Source organism: Phyllostomus hastatus, unplaced genomic scaffold (assembly GCF_019186645.2).
Source record: "Phyllostomus hastatus isolate PE091 unplaced genomic scaffold, TTU_PhHast_1.1 phas_contig_254, whole genome shotgun sequence".
Lineage (NCBI taxonomy): Eukaryota > Metazoa > Chordata > Mammalia > Chiroptera > Phyllostomidae > Phyllostomus > Phyllostomus hastatus.
In genome coordinates, this window is record NW_025333810.1 from 22,510,488 (window position 1) to 22,528,633 (window position 18,146).

Genomic DNA, 18,146 nt, shown 5'->3' on the forward strand with positions numbered 1-18,146 from the left:
GCTAGTTGGAGGGGGTGGCGAGTGGGGGCAGGTTACCCATCTTTGAAGTCGGAGTGAAAAGGTGGCCTACGGCTCTTCCTAAGGGAGAGTGAGCAACACACCTACACGCACCGTCTTGTGCTCCATAACAGGATGCGTGGCAGGTTCCTGAGGCGGCTGGTGGCCGAGGAGAGCTGGTACTCCATCCCCGTGGGGCGCCTCCTTCTTCCCGTGCTCCTGGGGTTCCGCCTTGTGCTGCTGGCTGCCAGGGGGACTGGGGTCTATGGCGATGAGCAGAGCGAATTCGTGTGTCACACCCAGCAGCCAGGCTGCAAGGCTGCCTGCTACGATGCCTTCCACCCCCTCTCCCCACTGCGCTTCTGGGCCTTCCAGGTCATCTTGGTGGCTGTGCCCAGTGCCCTCTACATGGGTTTCACCGTGTATCATGGCATCTGGCATTGGGAAGACTCGGGAAAGGTGAAGAAGGAAGAGGAGACCCTGACCCAACAAGGACAGGGCAGCACAGATGCCTCAGGGGCTGAAAGGCCCAGGCTGCTCTGGGCCTATGTGGCACAGCTGGGGGTGCGACTGGTCCTTGAGGGGGCAGCCTTGGGGGGGCAGTACCATCTGTATGGGTTCAAGATGCCCAGCTCCTTCGCATGTCGTCGAGAGCCTTGCCTTGGCAGTATAACCTGCAATCTGTCCCGCCCCACTGAGAAGACCATTTTCCTAAAGACCATGTTTGGGGTCAGTGGACTCTGTCTCTTCTTTACTCTTTTGGAGCTTGTGCTTTTGGGCCTGGGGAGATGGTGGCAGACCTGGAAGCAAAAATCTTCCTCTTCTGACTGCTTCCCAACTTCAGAGAGCACCAGGAAACACAAGGAACCAAACGATAACTTCCCAGTGGTGGAATCAAAAGATCAGTTCTGAGTAGCAGGTGAGAAGGGCACTGATGTCCTTTTTACTTCTTTGACTCAAATTATAAGAGAAAATTTATTTAGTAAGTCACAGAGGTAGAAGAAATGAGCTCAGGGAACAAACTACAGAAGCAAAAGAAAGGCTCTTGCAGCTTAAGAGAGGAAGGTCAATGTAACACATCTGGAGGGAGAGACTGGGGAGGGGTGGGTCACTGTTCCCGGAGTGTTGGGTCCCTCTAGGACTTTTCATGGTGGAAGTCTTAGAGGAGGTCCCAGGGGCTGAACAGAAGATTCATCAGCTTTCCAGGTGTGTCCTTTCAGGGTCCTGGTCTACACTGATTATAGCACCAGGGCAGGGGGTCATCAGTCAATGCAGCTGGTCCTGAGGTCAGCTGTAGTATGGCTTCTCTGGTTTTGCTGCTTTTCTGGGCCTGGGGCTGAAATACAACTGAGGCCTAGATGTTATCTTTAGGGAGGAAAGTCTGTGGGTCTAAACTGCATAACCAGCAATGTCCTTGGGGAGGAATGTCACCCTGCTGGGCAAGATCTTTGTTTTCCCAGATTTGCCCCTTGCTAGGCACCTGGGGCCTTCTGCCCTGGTGACCCTCTGTACCTGACCCATTGTCTTTGCTCTGTTCATGTCTGTCTAATTGCTTACCACAGTTACAGTTCCAATGCAGAGCAATACAAATATGTAAATTATTGCAGTCTTAAAAGTAACAGCCAAATAATGTCTAAGTAAAATTTTTTGAAACCAACTTGGTTTTGACCATTGGAGTGGAGTTTTCTCTTTCCAAATGTCTTAGCTGTCATCAGGTTTGAGGGGTGAGGTTAAGAGTTGCAAGCTACTCTGGTGATTTAAGTTCTGGAGTCCTAGGCAAGCTACACCTAGGAGGGCATTGTGGGCTCTCCAGGAGGACTAGAGGTATCTATGTAGCTGGGCCTGGAGTGGGGCTAGCTGGGCCCGTTAGGCTTAGTGTCCCTGAAGCCGCTCTTTTTCAGCTTCATTCTCCAGGGAAAGGAACCTTTTCTCAGCCTCCAAATCCAAGGTCTAGTTGAGTTCCTAGAAAAGCAGGATATCCTGCTCCCCCACAAAACCCACCGACTCTCTGAAGCTCAGGAAACCTGAGAGCCAACTTTCCATAATACAAGCACGAGAGGAAGTGTTAAGCCCCATCTCCTGCCACCCTGATTTCCCTCTTTCTTACCAAGCATAGGAAACTCTAGGTAGAAGAAGTCCATTCTCAGGACATGGGGCACATTCACTCAATGCTGATAGAGGTTCTAGTAGTTAACTTGTTAGGGGAAGGAATCTAGGGTTAGATGGTCTTCTCCAGACTTGACTTTCCATCAGTGTTTTAGGTAGTTCAATTCCCAGAAGGTCTGCAGGCTGTAAGATGCTCTGAGCCAACTCTGGGAGATCTGCTGTGAGTGACAGTTGTCTAAGATGCTGGAAAGGAGCAAATCCTGCAGCTTCTGGTGCTGGAGCAGTTTCTGATCCTCCTCCTTGAGGAGGTCAAGACGAGGATGTGAGAGCAATGGCCAGAGAGTGGTGTAGCTGCTGTGAAGACATTGTGAAAGACCCGATAGCACCTGGAGGATGGATGAAAGGAAATGAAGTTTTTTAAGTGGGAATGGTTAAGATTCAGAAGCACAGATACATTGCCTTTTGGTACCCGGCTTGAAGACAGTGACCATTTTGCTATCCCAAGGAACATCCACTGAGGTTTTCAACAAGTAATATACTTGCCTACTTCAGGGAATTATCTGTTTCTCTTTAATAGATTTTCAACCTTGTATTTCTGAGGTGCTTTGTTTTTTTATTCTTCCCACTTTGTTCCTTTACTTATGAATGAAGTCTTTAATTCCTCTTGTGTCCCAATATCAGACACTGCCTTTCCCATAATATTCTCAATGAGTATTTACTGAATGTATGGCTAAATGATTGGAAAGGGGCTTTCTGCAATTTTTGTTTTGGGTTTTTTTATAAAAGTCCCATAGCATATCTAGTTTTAAAATGTTTAAATTATACAACTAAGAAGTGTATTTCTTCACAAATTGGGATGCTATATTGAGAAAGACTCATTGAGTCTTAATATAAACTGAAGAGGAAATGTTCTTATCAGTTACTGATGTTTGTCATGAATGTTTGTGAGGTGAGGGTGTGAGTATGTGTCTGTATGCCTGCCTGTGTATTTAGTGACAGAAACGAGTCACTAATGCGTGACTGTGTCTCATTAAGGTCCTATGTCTTCAGTCCTACCCTACTCCTAAAATGGATGTTTTTCTTTACTGAAAATATCAAGGTGCCCCAATTCACAATTTTATTCATCTGGAATTTCAGGGGACCCCAAATAGCCAAACAATATTGAAAAATAAGAACAAAGTAGAAGGACTCACACTTCCCAATTTCAAACTTGTTACAAAGCTACAGTAATCCAACATGTAGCACTGGCATACAGATAGAATAGACATCAGTGGAATTGTGTTAGGAAAATTTCCTGGGGCCAAGAGACTGGAGAAAGAGGCTGACAACTCCAGCATTACATCAAGAGTTTTTTAAAAAACACACACAAGGCACATCTTGGGCAGCAGCAAGACAACATATATATCCTCCATGCCACATGGCAGGCACTGAAGGGTTTTCTAGCACAGGTCAGGAAGGATAGTGGTACTGGGGTGTGACCAGCCCCAGATAAGGGGAAAACATCTGACATGCTTTCCCAGGGTAGGGCAAAGGCCTGTTTCAGGAACCAGCATGCCTGGGGTACAGTGTTGGGGTTGATCAGACATTTTCTGAGGGGATTTATGGGAAGCTATCTCTGTTCTGGTCCAGATCTAGCTGGATCTAGCTTAAGGATCCAAAGCAGTCACATATGGGACATTCTCTCCTCCAAAAATAAAACTAAGAATACAGAAAATTTTTCATATATCTATAAGCAATTGATTTTCAACAAGGGTGCCAAAGCAATGTTTGGGGTTATAGAGGTTTGGGGATAATAGCTGAGGCTCATAGAGTTTCCTTTTGAGTTGATAAACATTTTCTAAAATTGTTTGTGTTAATGGATGGACAACTCTCTGACAATACTAAAAGCCATTGAATTGTATACTTTAGTTGGATGAATTATATGGTACATGAAATATATATACGTGTGTGTGTATCAGTAAAGCTGTTTAAAAAGGGATGCTATGAAGGAGGAATTACAAATGATGACATTGGCCTTTTTCCATTCTTTCTCACTTGGCTGGGTTCTCGCTATAGCAGGTAAGGGATTCTTTATGAAACACTTATGTAGCAAAAAGAAAAATTATTGTTTTACTAGTTGTTGCCGAAGTGTCTCTTGGGGAACCAAATAGCTTTCCTTAGGGGTGTGCCTTCTTAATTTATTTGGGGATAATTTAGGATTGAGGAGGAGAAAACAAAACTAGGTAACTACTCTTTGTTGAAAATTCAAGGACAAGGAAGAACTGAAGAGAGAGGTGTTGCTGCAAAAAGGTGGGAGGCCAGAACACTCTTGGACAGAAATGACTGAAAAACTCAAGAAAAGAGAAACATACTATTCATTCAGCTTTAAAATACCTCCCAATCACACTATGATGTAAACATCCCTGTTACCCCTGAATCAGCAGCTGAACTCTACCAGCTTGTCTGTGTGGTATTGAGGGATATGAGTTTAAAAAATAGGGACTTAGCACCACATATAAGGTGCTGCTGTGTTGGAGCCAATGCAGCAGCTGTCATGAACCAAGAAGAGATTGAGAACTGAGCAGAAATCAGAGCTGTCAGTGGTCCAGGGGACATAATCCACTGAATTCACAGTAATCTTCCTAAAGGTTGTGGCCGAGTGTTTGGGTAAATCTAATCTATATATAGATGCTGGACACTGCATTATATATGCTTGGAAGGCCAGAGTTTCTGGATAAGACATATACAGCAAGACTGGGTATTCAGGGTTACAGGACTTCGAATTTGCAGGAGTAGAGAGTGTGGAAAAACAGGAGAGAGATAAGTAGAGTCACTGAGCCAGGAAGGAAATTGTCTTTAGCAACAAGAATACCACCAACAGTAATCAATCTTTATTTGCACCGGACAAAGGAGAGGCATGGTTTTGTGGAGGTTTCTGCTGGCTGACTCTGGAACAAAGTCCATAAAAATTGTGATGCTGGCACCAGAGAATTCTGGTGAGAAGGCACAAGCAGTAGTTCTTCAGGGAAATGCTTTAAGCAGCATGGCCCACCATGGCCCTTAGAGATGCTTCAACAGCCTCTAACTTGTCACAGACGTTAATCCCCACTCACTAGGTGTTGGGGAGAAGATCCAGTCGTAGGGTTTCCTTCAGAGTTGAGCCAGGTGTCTTTATAACTCTGCAAAGTAGAGAATCAAGCAGAAGCTGAGACTTTTTCTAAATGGGAAGAGATTTCGATGGAAGGACAAGGAGTTACAACAGAGCACTCTGGTCATGGTTCATCAGAAGGAGTCATCAGATTGACAGTCATGGGGCTTGGCTGGGAGCAGAGGTCAGAAAATCTTCCTGGAACCTAGTTTTCTACTTTGTTTGTTGAATTTATAGGAGTGGCATTGGTTAATACAATTACATAGGTTTCAAGTGCACAGTTCTATAATACAGCATCTGTAAATTGTATTGTGTGTTCACCAACCCAAGTTAATTCATCACCATTTATGCCCACTATACCGACTTCTACATTTCTCCACCCCCTTTTCCCTCTGGTAATCACCAAGCTCTTGTCTGTGTCTATGGATGTTTTTTGTTTGGTTTGTTTTGCTTAATCCCTTCACCTTTTTCTACTTTGTAACATGTGGAAGTTGTACTTCCCAGAGAATAAGGGACTTGCCAAAGGGAATCATCAGGACAAAGACACCAGACAAAGAAGAAAAAAGGACATCAGTGCCCTGCTCACCTGCTGTTCGGAACTGGTCTTTTGATTCCACCACTGGGAAGTTATCGTTTGGTTCCTTGTGTTTCCTGGTGCTCTCTGAAGTTGGGAAGCAGTCAGAAGAGGAAGATTTTTGCTTCCAGGTCTGCCACCATCTCCCCAGGCCCAAAAGCACAAGCTCCAAAAGAGTAAAGAAGAGACAGAGTCCACTGACCCCCAAACATGGTCTTTAGGAAAATGGTCTTCTCAGTGGGGCGGGACAGATTGCAGGTTATACTGCCAAGGCAAGGCTCTCGGCGACATGCGAAGGAGCTGGGCATCTTGAACCCATACAGATGGTACTGCCCCCCCCCCAAGGCTGCCCCCCTCAAGGACCAGTCGCACCCCCCAGCTGTGCCACATAGGCCCAGAGCAGCCTGGGCCTTTCAGCCCCCTGAGGCATCTGTGCTGCCCTGTCCTTGTTGGGTCAGGGTCTCCTCTTCCTTCTTCACCTTTCCCGAGTCTTCCCAATGCCAGATGCCATGATACACGGTGAAACCCATGTAGAGGGCACTGGGCACAGCCACCAAGATGACCTGGAAGGCCCAGAAGCGCAGTGGGGAGAGGGGGTGGAAGGCATCGTAGCAGGCAGCCTTGCAGCCTGGCTGCTGGGTGTGACACACGAATTCGCTCTGCTCATCGCCATAGACCCCAGTCCCACTGGCAGCCAGCAGCACAAGGCGGAACCCCAGGAGCACGGGAAGAAGGAGGCGCCCCACGGGGGTGGAGTGCCAGCTCTCCTCAGTCACCAGCCGCCTCAGGAACCTGCCACACATCCTGTTATGGAGCACAGGACAATGATGAGTGTAGATGTGTTGCTCACTCTCCTTTAGGAGGAGCTATAGGCCACCTTTTCACTCCGACTTCAAAGGTGGGTAACAAGCTTTCTTGCTTTTCTCCAAGGATCTGGTTGACCAAATATTAAAGCTCTGATTGCACCTATGTATATACTGAGTTATCTTTGTAAAATAATAATAGCGAATAATAGTGACTGTGGGTGTGGCTCTCTCTTCTGTCCTCTGTTCCCTGCTGCAGTGGAGACCAACTGTCAGTGTTGGGTAGAGACCAGGGTCTGTCTCACATCTCTTTCCCTCCTTCCCTCTCATTCTAAATAGGCTGAAAAGTAAGAGACCAGCGTCCTCTGAAAACTAATACTTCTCCAGGTGATGTCTGCCAGCACTGATGCTATTGTCAGCACCATCTGAACAAAATCATTGCTGACCTTGGGGAAAAAGTGCATTCTCTTGCTTTCTGCTTTTCTCTGGCTCATTGCCCTTAGATGCTCACAGGTGTGTTGGGCTGGCCTCTGCTCCTACCACAAAGTAAAAGTGAGATGTGGTTAGGTTAGGGGGCTCCCTGGAGAACGAGTGAAGAGAATAAATAAGTCTCAAGGCTTGCTTTAGTCTAATGTTCTTTAGCCTAGGAAAAGAAGAACTTTTTAAAAGAAAACACAGCAGAATCTACTAGTTAAATGTAATGGGGTTTGGTCAAAGCCAGAATTGACTGGAAAAAAATTTAAAATTTGATTCTCCTTTGCCATTGTTCCTAGGGCTCATATCTCCTTCACAGCGAGAGGTGGTGGTGGTCAGGAACAGATTTCAGCAACTCCTCAATTCTCTGGAGAAAATATGATCATGCTAACAGCCCAGTTTGTCATCTTTATCTTTGTTCCAATTAGCAGTCTTCCTCAGTGCCCAGTCGCTTTTTCTAATCATCACCATTAAACCCAAACTCTTACACACCTGGCTCCCCTCACTCTTCCAAGAACACACAAACCTCTTATTCTACAGAGAAACTAGGGACTCTGTGAGGTGAATCCTCATAGCCACTGCTTCTCTTATCTTCATAGTCACTTCCTTTTATAGCATCTTAGGAAAGAAGTGGCCCTACATGTGTCCAAGGCTACTCTCCCTTCCAAATCTGTGTCCTTGGGTGTCTCCTTTCTGGCTTCTTAAGGATTTGATCCCTAAATTACCTTTCCTCTTACTCAGACCATCCTTACTTCCTCTTAGACTATGAACTTGCTTAGGTTTTCCCCCTTTAACTCTAGTAGTAATAACCTGAATTTCTAAGTTAATATGGAAGCAAATGAAACATGTTAATTTGTCCTGTATCAGCTTTCCAATTATGATACTCACAAAGATGCACAAAACAATTTGTTTTTGTTTTTATAAGAAGAGAGGGAGAGAAACATCAATGTGTGGTTGTCTCTCCCATTCCCCGCACTGGGGACTAGCCCGCAACCCAGGCATGTGCCCCGACCGGGAATAGAACAAGTGACCCTTTGGTTCACAGGCTGGCACTCAATCCACTGAGCCACACCAGCCAGGTGGCACAAAACAATTTTAAATGGGCATTAGTGCCATAAACTGTAGATAAGAACAGGCCATATGGGAAAACTTAGGCAGAACAGTCACTCCTGTACAACAGGAAGGGATGGATTAAGATGCTTCCAAAGGTTCCAGTTGACCAGAGAAATATGTCCCCATCCATTGACTGTGAGAAACCATATTTTGAGCCACTAGAAATCAAGAGGTTGACTCTCTGCCTGCTCCTCAGTCCCTATCTTTCTACCCCCATCATAGATTGTGAAGACTCAGAAGTACATCAGTGATGAAATTTCTTTTCTGTAAAACTGGGTTAAAATTTTTAGGAGAAACCTATTTCAGTCTTTAGAAAGATGCAAAATTGTCCTCATGAGTAAAGATGGCAAATTGAAAATAGAGATTTATCTCCTTTCATTGCCAAGACGCTTCAAAAATGATAGTAAATGGATCTTTAAATGTACAGACCCACCAGAAAGAGAGTCAGAGAAATGTGGTCAGTAGCACAACTAAAATCTATGTTGAAGACAATAGGACAGATTTTGAGGAAAATCAAACTGTGGTGCTAAAAGTACATTGGGTAATTTTTCAGAATTCAAGAGAAGAAGATAATTGAAAATAATAAAAGGCAAATAGATAAGGAAACAAAATCTTTTTTCTAATTTGAAAATCAAGACAACAGTAAAACAAAAACACTAGCTTACCTTTTGGATGAAAAAAAGCATTTAGTGAAGTGCCAGGGGAAAGAAACAGTTTCTCAATCAATGCTCAATTAAATTTTGTTTGGAGAGATACTGCACTCCATAAAGACCAAAAGGAAGGTCAAGTTCCAATGCTGGTTTTAGGTTTCTCAACCTTGGCAATTTTGACAGTTGGGGCCTGATAATTTTTGTCTGGGGGTCCAGGAGATGCTGTCCTGTGTGTTGTGACATGTTTAGCAGCACTCCCAGCCTCTATCCTTTAGATGCCAGTAGCACACTTCGCTCTCACCCACAGATACCCATAAATATTGCTAAATGCCCCTTGGGGTCACATCCATCCTGGTTGAGAACCACTGCTTTAGGGTAGCACTGGTCCCTCATCTCCCCACTCATGGCTTCAGTTACCAGCTCTGTAAGGCAAGACATCTGTACCAGAGCATCTCCAAGGGCTTTTGTTGAGTGGGACATGATGATCTACCCATTTCCATGCTGGTTGTGAATGTTCCTTCAACCAGCCCCATCTGTGAGGATGCCTGCAGCCCCTCCCTGCCTCATAAGTCAGGGGTGGGAGGTTGAGGAATCTGCCCTGGGGAGGCAGCCCTGGGGCTTTGGGGATTTCTGTTCTGGCTCTCTTGGAGCATTATCAGACTGAATTCTAGTTTGGTCAATTTTCAAGTCTTACTCTCAGCCTACTCATTTTAAAGTGCAGGCACAGCACCCTCTAAAGCACAGGTGGCAAACACAAGGCCCAAGGGCTAAATGTGGCCCTCCACCTTGTTTTATCCTGCTGGGCACCTTGTTTCTACCCGGTGGCAGCACCGTAGCACTGAGTTCCTTGCCCCTAGTTAAGGAGTAATTACATTTATACAGTCCTGAAATTACATTCAGCCCTTTGAAGGCAACCGCAAGGCTAATGTGGCTCCAGGAAAATGAGTTTGACACCCCTGCTCTAAAAACTTCCAGCACATTCCCAGCAGAGTTGCAATGTAACACAGAGCAGGCCTGCAATATTTTAAGTGTTGGGAATTTAACTAGTTTCCAGAGGCCCTGTCTCTAGTTCTTCTCTCTGCCCTGTGCCCAACCAAGACCCACAGCCAGACACACAAATGTCCTCTGCGAGGCTCTAGGAACTGAACTGGGGTCTCCAGAGCTCACCACACAGCTTTAGGGGTTTAGAAGAGACAGTGGAAAAAGAAGGACAAGAGGACTAGCCTGAGAACCCCTTAGTTTGGAGCCCCCAAATCTAATTCTGAGTGACCTTCCTGTCCTTGGCCCCATGGCTGTTACCACCAAAATGATACTTATTCCACACATTCCTGGGCCTCATATTCAGGCAAAATTGTGCTCCATCTCCCAAAGTCTGCAGACCAAACGGAGTTTCCTATAGGCCAGAGCCTAAACACAGTCTCTCCTCCTTCATCCCCTGTGTTCCTGTGCCTCTGTGGTTCCCCACCTCAGTCTGTTCCAGCAGGCCCCAGCCCACCTGTCTCATTCTCTGAGACCCACACCCTCCTCCTACAAACAGGTCTGCAGCTTTGTCCAGAGGGACCAGAGGGCTAAGGGCTCAGCATTGCTGGTAAAGTTCAGCTCAAGGGACACCTCTTTCTAGGACTGGAGAAATAGTTTGCAGATAAATCTATCTGGGAGAAAACTGGTTGGATCCGAACCCTGTTGAGACTTTAATACCTGTGAGCTCAACAGTTGGGAGAGGGAGGAAAGCCAAGAGTTCAAATATGTAAATAGATTTTTAAATTCCATCATGATTACGGTAAAAAAAAATTTCTAAGCATCTCTATTCCTTTGGAGAAAAATCTCAGGATTCCATTGGTGGCAGGATCCATCTCAGACAGTTAGGGTGTGACCGAAGGATGTTCACTGAGGACAGTGCTGGATCCCGTTCACTGGTCCCATCTCACCCCACCTGGCCTGGAAAACATTCTAGATTCTTTTATTCAAACTGTGGTCCATGTGAAGCAGAACAGGCATCACCATGTATGCAGAATCGGGCTGAATCCCCAGCTTGTCCAATTAAATCTGAACTTTAATACCCCCAGGTCAGTGGTGCACACATTGGAAGTGGCAGAGACAGTGTAGAGCCCCAAGCAGCCCACCTCTAACCCCCAGCCCTGCCAGCCCGGCTGCTCCTGTCCCAGCATGAGCACTCACCTGGCAGCTTCAAGCAGAAGCACCAGCAGCAGGAGGAGACAGAATCAGGCTCAGGCCAGAGTTCACAGGGTCCCCGCTGTGCCTCAGGCCCTGCCTTCTGCCACCGCCCACCTCTCCCCCTCCCCTTTTCATTCCTGGCAGCCTTAGTGAAGGGTAAAAGAATTGCAGCTGGAGGAGCATGCAACCCTGCTGATAAGGAATGGTCTGTGGAGAATAACTCTGTTGTTAAGGGTGAGGGTAGGAGTCCTAACTACACTGAAACAGGGATTTTCAGATCATTGGAAAGCGAGCAATGACTTCAGCATGTTTCCAACATGAAGGAGGGCTTGCCACCTACAGCAGACAGAATTTCCTACAGATTATCTCAGGGTGTCCTCTCCTGTTGGCCAGGAGAAATAGCACAGTCTTCTCCCCACAACACAATGGGGCATCTGCTCCATGTCCCCTCAGCAACTCCAGGAGCCCATCTCCTCTCCACCTGGGCCAATGAGATCTGTGATACCTGCCCCCATCCCCATTCCTGCCCCATGGCTAGAGCCAGGATCCCCTCCAAAGAATGGTAAGGGGCAAGGCTGGAAGAGCAGGTGGGTAGGTGGGTGGGTAGGAGAGCAACTCACGAGTGCAGAGTGCAGGGTCTGTTTACTCTGTTGAAGCTCCTAGAGCCAACATTGCACTTCCCAAGGAGGAGAGTCATAGGGAACCTCAGTTCTAGATTCTGCCCCTGTGGCTATTTGGGCATCATTCCACCATTTTCTAACATTCAGTATTGCCATTGAGAAGTCTAAGTCCAGCTGGATAGTCTTCTTTCACCATTTAAGTGATTTGATCTTTCTGACAGCTTGTCAAAAGGATTCTTTTTTCTTTTTAACCTTTGAAGCCTATTCACTTCTCCAGGAGATTCTATTAAGCACAACATAAAATAACCTCACACCGGCTCTCTCCAGGGCATGCTCACATCTGGTCCACAGGATGTATACACATCCTTAGGGCCAACAAACTTGGGGCATGCAGGCCTATTTCAATGCAGCCACATTTCCTCCATTCATTGGCTGGGAATGCTGTCTTTTGCCTTTTTGACGTACCAAGCAGGAGTCAATAGGCACATTGGAGCTCCTCTCATGAGGCTCGGGATGCAGAAGGCAGCACCCTCATGCCTTTCTCTTGGGGAGAACTGACAGCACATCTCTTTCCAAAGGTAGTCTCTCCCCCAAGTTAATCCTCTCGCCCTCTAATTTCCAACAACTCTGCCATTTTATAAAACTTTGATGTGGGTATACAGTTTAAGAGTGACATAATTTGCTTTTCCTTTGAAGTAATACATCTCAGACTACTAAATCACTTTAGAATGTCATTTGCGTTATATATTCTTAAAACATTGTACCTCAAAATCCTGGCCAAGATTTCCAATTTAATATTTTGTTATCTTAACATTTATTCAGTGCTTAATAAATGAGGGTATTCTAAGTGCTCTGTGGCTATTGACTCACTTATCCCTTTTAACAGTTTTTGATGTAAGTACTACTATTACAAAGTAGGGAAATGAAGAATAGAGAAGCTAAGTAACTTATTCAAGGTCAACCAGCTAGCAGGTGGAGAAGCTGGGATCTGAACAAGCAATCTGCTATTCTCTGCTTACATGTCCTACATTTTAATGACCAACTCTGCTATCCACCCTGGATCCCAACCAAAAAAACTTGGGTGCCATCACTGACATCTCCTTCAATGACCACCTTATTGATCTAGCAGCTGTGCAGATACTGTCCCTTGAATTTAGAAGGGACATAGTTCAAGACTGAATTAATGGAATGCCATCCTAGTGTCTCTGCCTCTAGGTTTGTCCACCTCTAATTCATTCTCTGCATTTCAGAAAGAATATTTAACTCAACTCTTATTTAGATTTACCAACATGTTTACCAGCTTCTTTGCTCAATGTTGCGTGTTGAACTCCATACCTTCCTTCTGGATTAAATATACTTCTTTTTCATTTATTTTTATCATTTTTTAATCAATGTTTGAATATAGTTGTCTCCATTTTCCCACCACCACTTTCCCCCAACCCACCCAACCCCACCTCCCACCCTCAATCCTACCCTCCTTTGGCTTTGTCCATGGGTCTTTTATACATGTTCTTTCATGACCCTTTCCCTTCTTTCCCCTGTTATTTTCCTCCCCATCCCCTTTGGTTATTGTCAGTTTGTTCTTAATTTCAGTGTCTCTGGTTTTATTTGCCTTGCTTGTTTGTTTTGTTGATTAGGTTCCACTTACAGGTGAGATCATATGGTATTTGTTTTCCACCACCTGGTTTATTCACTTAGCATAATGCTCTCTAGTTCCATCCATGCTGTTGTCCTTCCTTTCTGCTGCATAGAATTCCACTGGGTAAATGTACCACAGCTTTTTGATCCATTCATTTACTGATGGGCACTTAGGCTGCTTCCAGCACGTGGCTATTAATGGAACTGCCTTTTGACCCAGAAATTCCATTGCTGGAATTATACCTTAAGAATCCTGAAACACTAATTTAAAAAAACCTATGCACCCCAATGTTTTTTTTTAATTTTTTTAACTATTGATCACTTTTTTACATGTGTAGTATTAAGTATATTCACATTGTTGTGCAGAGATCTCCACAAGTCTTTCACCTAGCAAAACAGAAATTTTGTACCCATTTCTCCCTCCCCTTGGCCCTTGAAAACCATCGTTCTGCTTCCTGTTTCTATGAAGTTGACTATTTAGATACCACATATCAGTGGAATCATACAGCATTTGATCTTTTGTGACTGGCTTGTTTTGCTTAGTATAATGTCTTCAAAGTTTATCCATGCCTTAACATCTATCAGAACTTTATTTCTTTGATATTCCATTGCATGTATATATGCATGCATGTAGCACATGTTGTTTATGCATTCATCCACTGATGGACATTTAGGTCACTTTCATCTCTTAGATATTGTAAAAAGTGCTATTAACTAAGTGCTATGGGTGTGCTAAATTTTCTTCTTCTTGAAGTACAACCTTCAGTAGTTCCTCTACTGGGAAATGTTAGGTGTAAACTCTTGATTCTCTTTGGTCTTAAAAATGTTTTAATGTATCCTCAATCTTGAATTGTTATTTAGTTGGGCATAGAGCTTTAGACTGACATTTTCCCTCCTGATTTTAATGATAGTATTTAATTACCTTCTGCTATCTGGTGGGTTTATAAGTCTGACTTACAATCTTTTGTGCAAGTGCCAACAGACTCTAAGAAAAGTGTTACAAATACAGTTGATTAAAATCATTGAGTATATATTTGCAAATACTGTAAGTTATCCACAGTTTGTGAAAATGCTGACAAAAATAGAGAACAATTAATGACCTTGTGTTCTTTACCAATGCTTGTTTGTTGAGTTGTGGAAAAGTTTTGCTAAGATTTACTCTACTTGTAGCTCCAAAGCAAGATTTTCATGAAACCAAATAAATGCTTACCAAGGGTTCACTAACCAAAGATCACCAAAATTTGCAGTATAATTTATAATTCTTCACCAATAACACACTGTAGATGACCAAAGCAAATTTGAAGCCCCAAGGAAAAGAACTAACCAGATAGATGTAAGAATTAATGTTGAAATTTAAACTTTTTGAAAACAAATTAATAATAATAATTTTACACATTGTTCTAACAATGAATGAATCAGTATGCACATCAATCAGATCAATAGCTACTTACCACATAACAAAGGCCATATTATTTTGCTCTACTGAATATACTACATCTGGCCCAGTGACTAAACAGTGGGGCTCTTATTTGGTTAATTCTTCAGTAATCCATCTACTACAATCCATTCTGTTTTGCAGGGCTCTGGCTGGTGAATTAATTGGGGATATGATGGAGATCAGTGCCATGCATTCCTTAATTATTTGAAGATGCCACTGTTTTCTGCCATTTTCCCTGGGATGTAATATAGTTTTTATTTGTTCTCTTGGCCTAGTGGGGTTGGGGGACAGAGAGAGCTCACTTGCCCTTTGATATGTAATAACTTTACTTCAGTGGTCAAGGAATCTATGTGGGATTGAGCCATCTGCTAAGTTCATCCATTCTGATGGTACATTCTAGAACATGGGAAATGAATACCAGATGGGTCTGTAGAGGCAGTAAATGTAACCTGTAACTGTGAGAGGGAGCTGGGACAGGGCTCAATTTATTACCCAACCTCCACATGTGCCATGATGCAGCTTTGGATCCTCAGGGTTCTCAGTGCCAGCTCAAATCATGCATGCAGCCTCAAAAGGTCTCAGTATTCCCCTTCCATGGTGGGTGGCTATTTGAGTAAATGGCTGCAGGTTACTTTGGGGAAGAACTCAGGAAATCACTACTGCATGCACCTCACATCATGTTGGAGGGTACTTCCAGATGGAGATTCAACCCTTTAATTGATGAGTTCTCAGTCTAACTCACTTAAAACTAACTAACAATTCTCTTTGGAAACCAAGAGCTCTGACCCCATCATTAAAGGCTATCCTGATGGTCCAGCCAGAGTGACCAAAGCCCTTGTCTAAATATCTGAAGTGGGGGTGGAAAGTGATGAGATGAACAAGGCCCAGGGAATAGGGATACTTTTCAAAGTTGTACAAATTTCTTCTGATTTTTCAATGGCCCCATTTATAAATGTCCACAGTGCCCAAGTCAGTGTGGGTATCGGGGGAGGAGGCCAAGGTTGGTGCTGGGGGCTGGAGGGAGGGCATTTCTGCCTAATTATTTCTAAGCTTCTGACAGGACCCTAAAACCCCAAGACAAAACTTCTCTTTCACAACAAGTTTCTGAGGACCGGTGCCAGGAAAGGAGCCCCCAAGGGTAAAGAGAACTCTCGTCCCACTTCTTTAGTCCACCAGACAATACCCTCTTTGTCCCTCCTCTTCCCACCAAATGAGACCAGCCTCCTCCTACAGCCATATGTTGACAACATGTGCCAAGACCTAGAGCAGCAAGACACCCAGCATGCAAAGATCACCCAAGGTTAGGGAGTAGAAAGAAGTGTAGAAGCCTGGCATCTCTGTACCCCGTAATGATAGGAAGAAATATCTTCTCTCCAACTCTCCCTCTTTTTCACAGGTGGATGTATCTATCTGGTTCAGGGGAGAGTGAGACACCACCAGGAACAATGGTTGAGGAGGGGTCAGCAGAAGCAAAGTATCAGAACAAGAAAGAAAACATCACCCCAGAGAACTGGATATAATGGTACTGGGCCTGGGATCTGGAGAGAAGGGAGCTAAGTTAACCCTGGGCCCATCATCACATGAAAATCTGGAGGGAACAAAAATATAAGCTAATAACTCCTTAATATTGTGTGGGCTTAAAATCTGTAATGTTTACAGGTAGTCAGCAAGTGCATTTCTCACTGCTATTGGAAAGATCCAACTTGGCAACAATTTAGCTCGAAGAACTAGTGATTAAAAGGCCATATTCTGCTTTTATTACATATGGATGCCTTCTGATTCACTATCTGATTTTCTAGAAGATTCTCCTTCCTGCATTTTCTACCAAATAAAGACAAGTCCCTCTGCCCATGTGGGCATGCATTGCTGTGAAGTAGCTATTAATCCCATTGACCAAGTATTCCTTGACCGTCTCCTGCCCCACGGTGGGACTCATAGCTGACCCACTCCTCAAAGTCCTCTTCACTTTTGCAGGTCCTTGCTCTGTGACTTTCTTTATACCAGACTTTCTACACCCCAGGGTATTCCCCAGGTTTTAGGCTACTGCCCGCCGCAATAATTAAGCCTTCTTTTTCTATGATTGTGAAGGCAGTAAGTCCCTGGGACCCTACAGCCCAGTGATAGGAATAGAGGATAGGAGGAAAGCCAAGTTCAGAAGACCAGGGAGGACATCTTTGTGGTGACTTTGAAAGATACCATGGACTATTCCAAAGACAGAGAAAACCAGTGGACTGAACTGAGTGTTGTGTATGGAAGGTACATACAGGGGTGGGCAAAAGTAGGTTTACAGTTGTTTGTATGGAAAAATATATTATACAAGAATAAACTCTGTGTTTTGTGCACTGGAGGCTGTAAACCTACTTTTGCCCATATGTATGTGCTGTTTTCACAAGACCAAGGGGCAGTCCCAATTAGGCATGAAAAGAGGATTTAGTGGGAAGGAAGTATCAGATCCCTAAAAGATCATCAGAAGACACAAGCAGAAATACACAGACATTTCTGCATTCCCCGCCTCCACAACACAGCTGCTTTCTCTTTCCCCAGTCACAGGCCTCAGCTTTCACAGAAAATGATTTCAGAGTCAGCTCTTCACCAGGCATATCTGATCTCTCAGCTCCACACCCACACTTGTCTGAGGCTGATCCTATTTAGGAACATATCAGACTCATCCATACCCAGGGATGTTGGGTGGAAAGTGAGCCAACTTTGGGGTCAATCAAACTTGGTTCCTGTGGTGCTTCCACCCATCACTAACTGTTTCACAGGGACTTAATAAAAGGATTTAATCATCCAGGCTCCATGTCATCAGTGAGTCCTCTCATGGCTGTCATGAGAAGTCAGTTTTTAAAAACAAGTCTGTGTAAGCTTCATGAGGGTAGAGGCAGTGCATCTCTTGATCTGTTCTATACCCTCATTGCCAAGGACATTGCTCAGCATTTAGAACTTGCTCAGTAAATACAGTCCATAGTTCATAGTCCATGCTAGGTGCTCACTAAATGTTTTTCTTTCCATACACTGTTACAACTACATGGGACACTAAGGATCCTCCATTTTTACACACGAGAAAACAGACTCAGGTAATTTGTGTGGAACATACAGACTGCAAGAGGTAGAACAAAACAAGAAGCCAGTTCCTCAGATCTGGTGTGCTGTTAATAAAACAAGGGATAAAGGGTGAGATTAGAAAACAAAATGTCCCCCCTCAAAGCTGCAGAGAATCTGGAATTGCCAGGAGGAGAGATCAGGAAAATAGCCTGGACCATGTCTCCTAAGTAGGAGTGATTAAGGCACAGGGGACAAGGAAGGACATTGGCTGGAACAGAAAAGTTATAATCATAAGTCGTAAGTCCCAGGAGTGATGAATAAACACAGAAAGGAGGATACTAGGTAATTAGAGTAGGTAGTATTTATTAAGCAAGTACTATGTAACA

The 18,146-nt window shown here is 44.3% G+C and overlaps 1 protein-coding gene and 1 pseudogene across 1 annotated transcript; one reads left to right on the top strand and one right to left on the bottom strand.

Moving 5' to 3' along the window:
• The first annotated feature begins 53 nt into the window (after window positions 1–53).
• On the top strand, window positions 54–1,067 carry LOC123818137 (gap junction gamma-3 protein-like). Its single transcript, XM_045838086.1, has one exon. The coding sequence runs from the start codon at window positions 133–135 to the stop codon at window positions 907–909; it is 777 nt and encodes a 258-aa protein (XP_045694042.1). The 5' UTR covers window positions 54–132; the 3' UTR covers window positions 910–1,067.
• A 3,924-nt stretch (window positions 1,068–4,991) lies between these two features.
• Window positions 4,992–6,607, bottom strand: LOC123818136 (annotated as a pseudogene).
• Window positions 6,608–18,146: the final 11,539 nt, after the last annotated feature.

Excerpts from the sequence above, each read along its gene's own strand:
- LOC123818137 (XM_045838086.1), top strand. The coding sequence starts at position 133 with ATGCGTGGCAGGTTCCTGAGGCGGCTGGTGGCCGAGGAGAGCTGGTAC.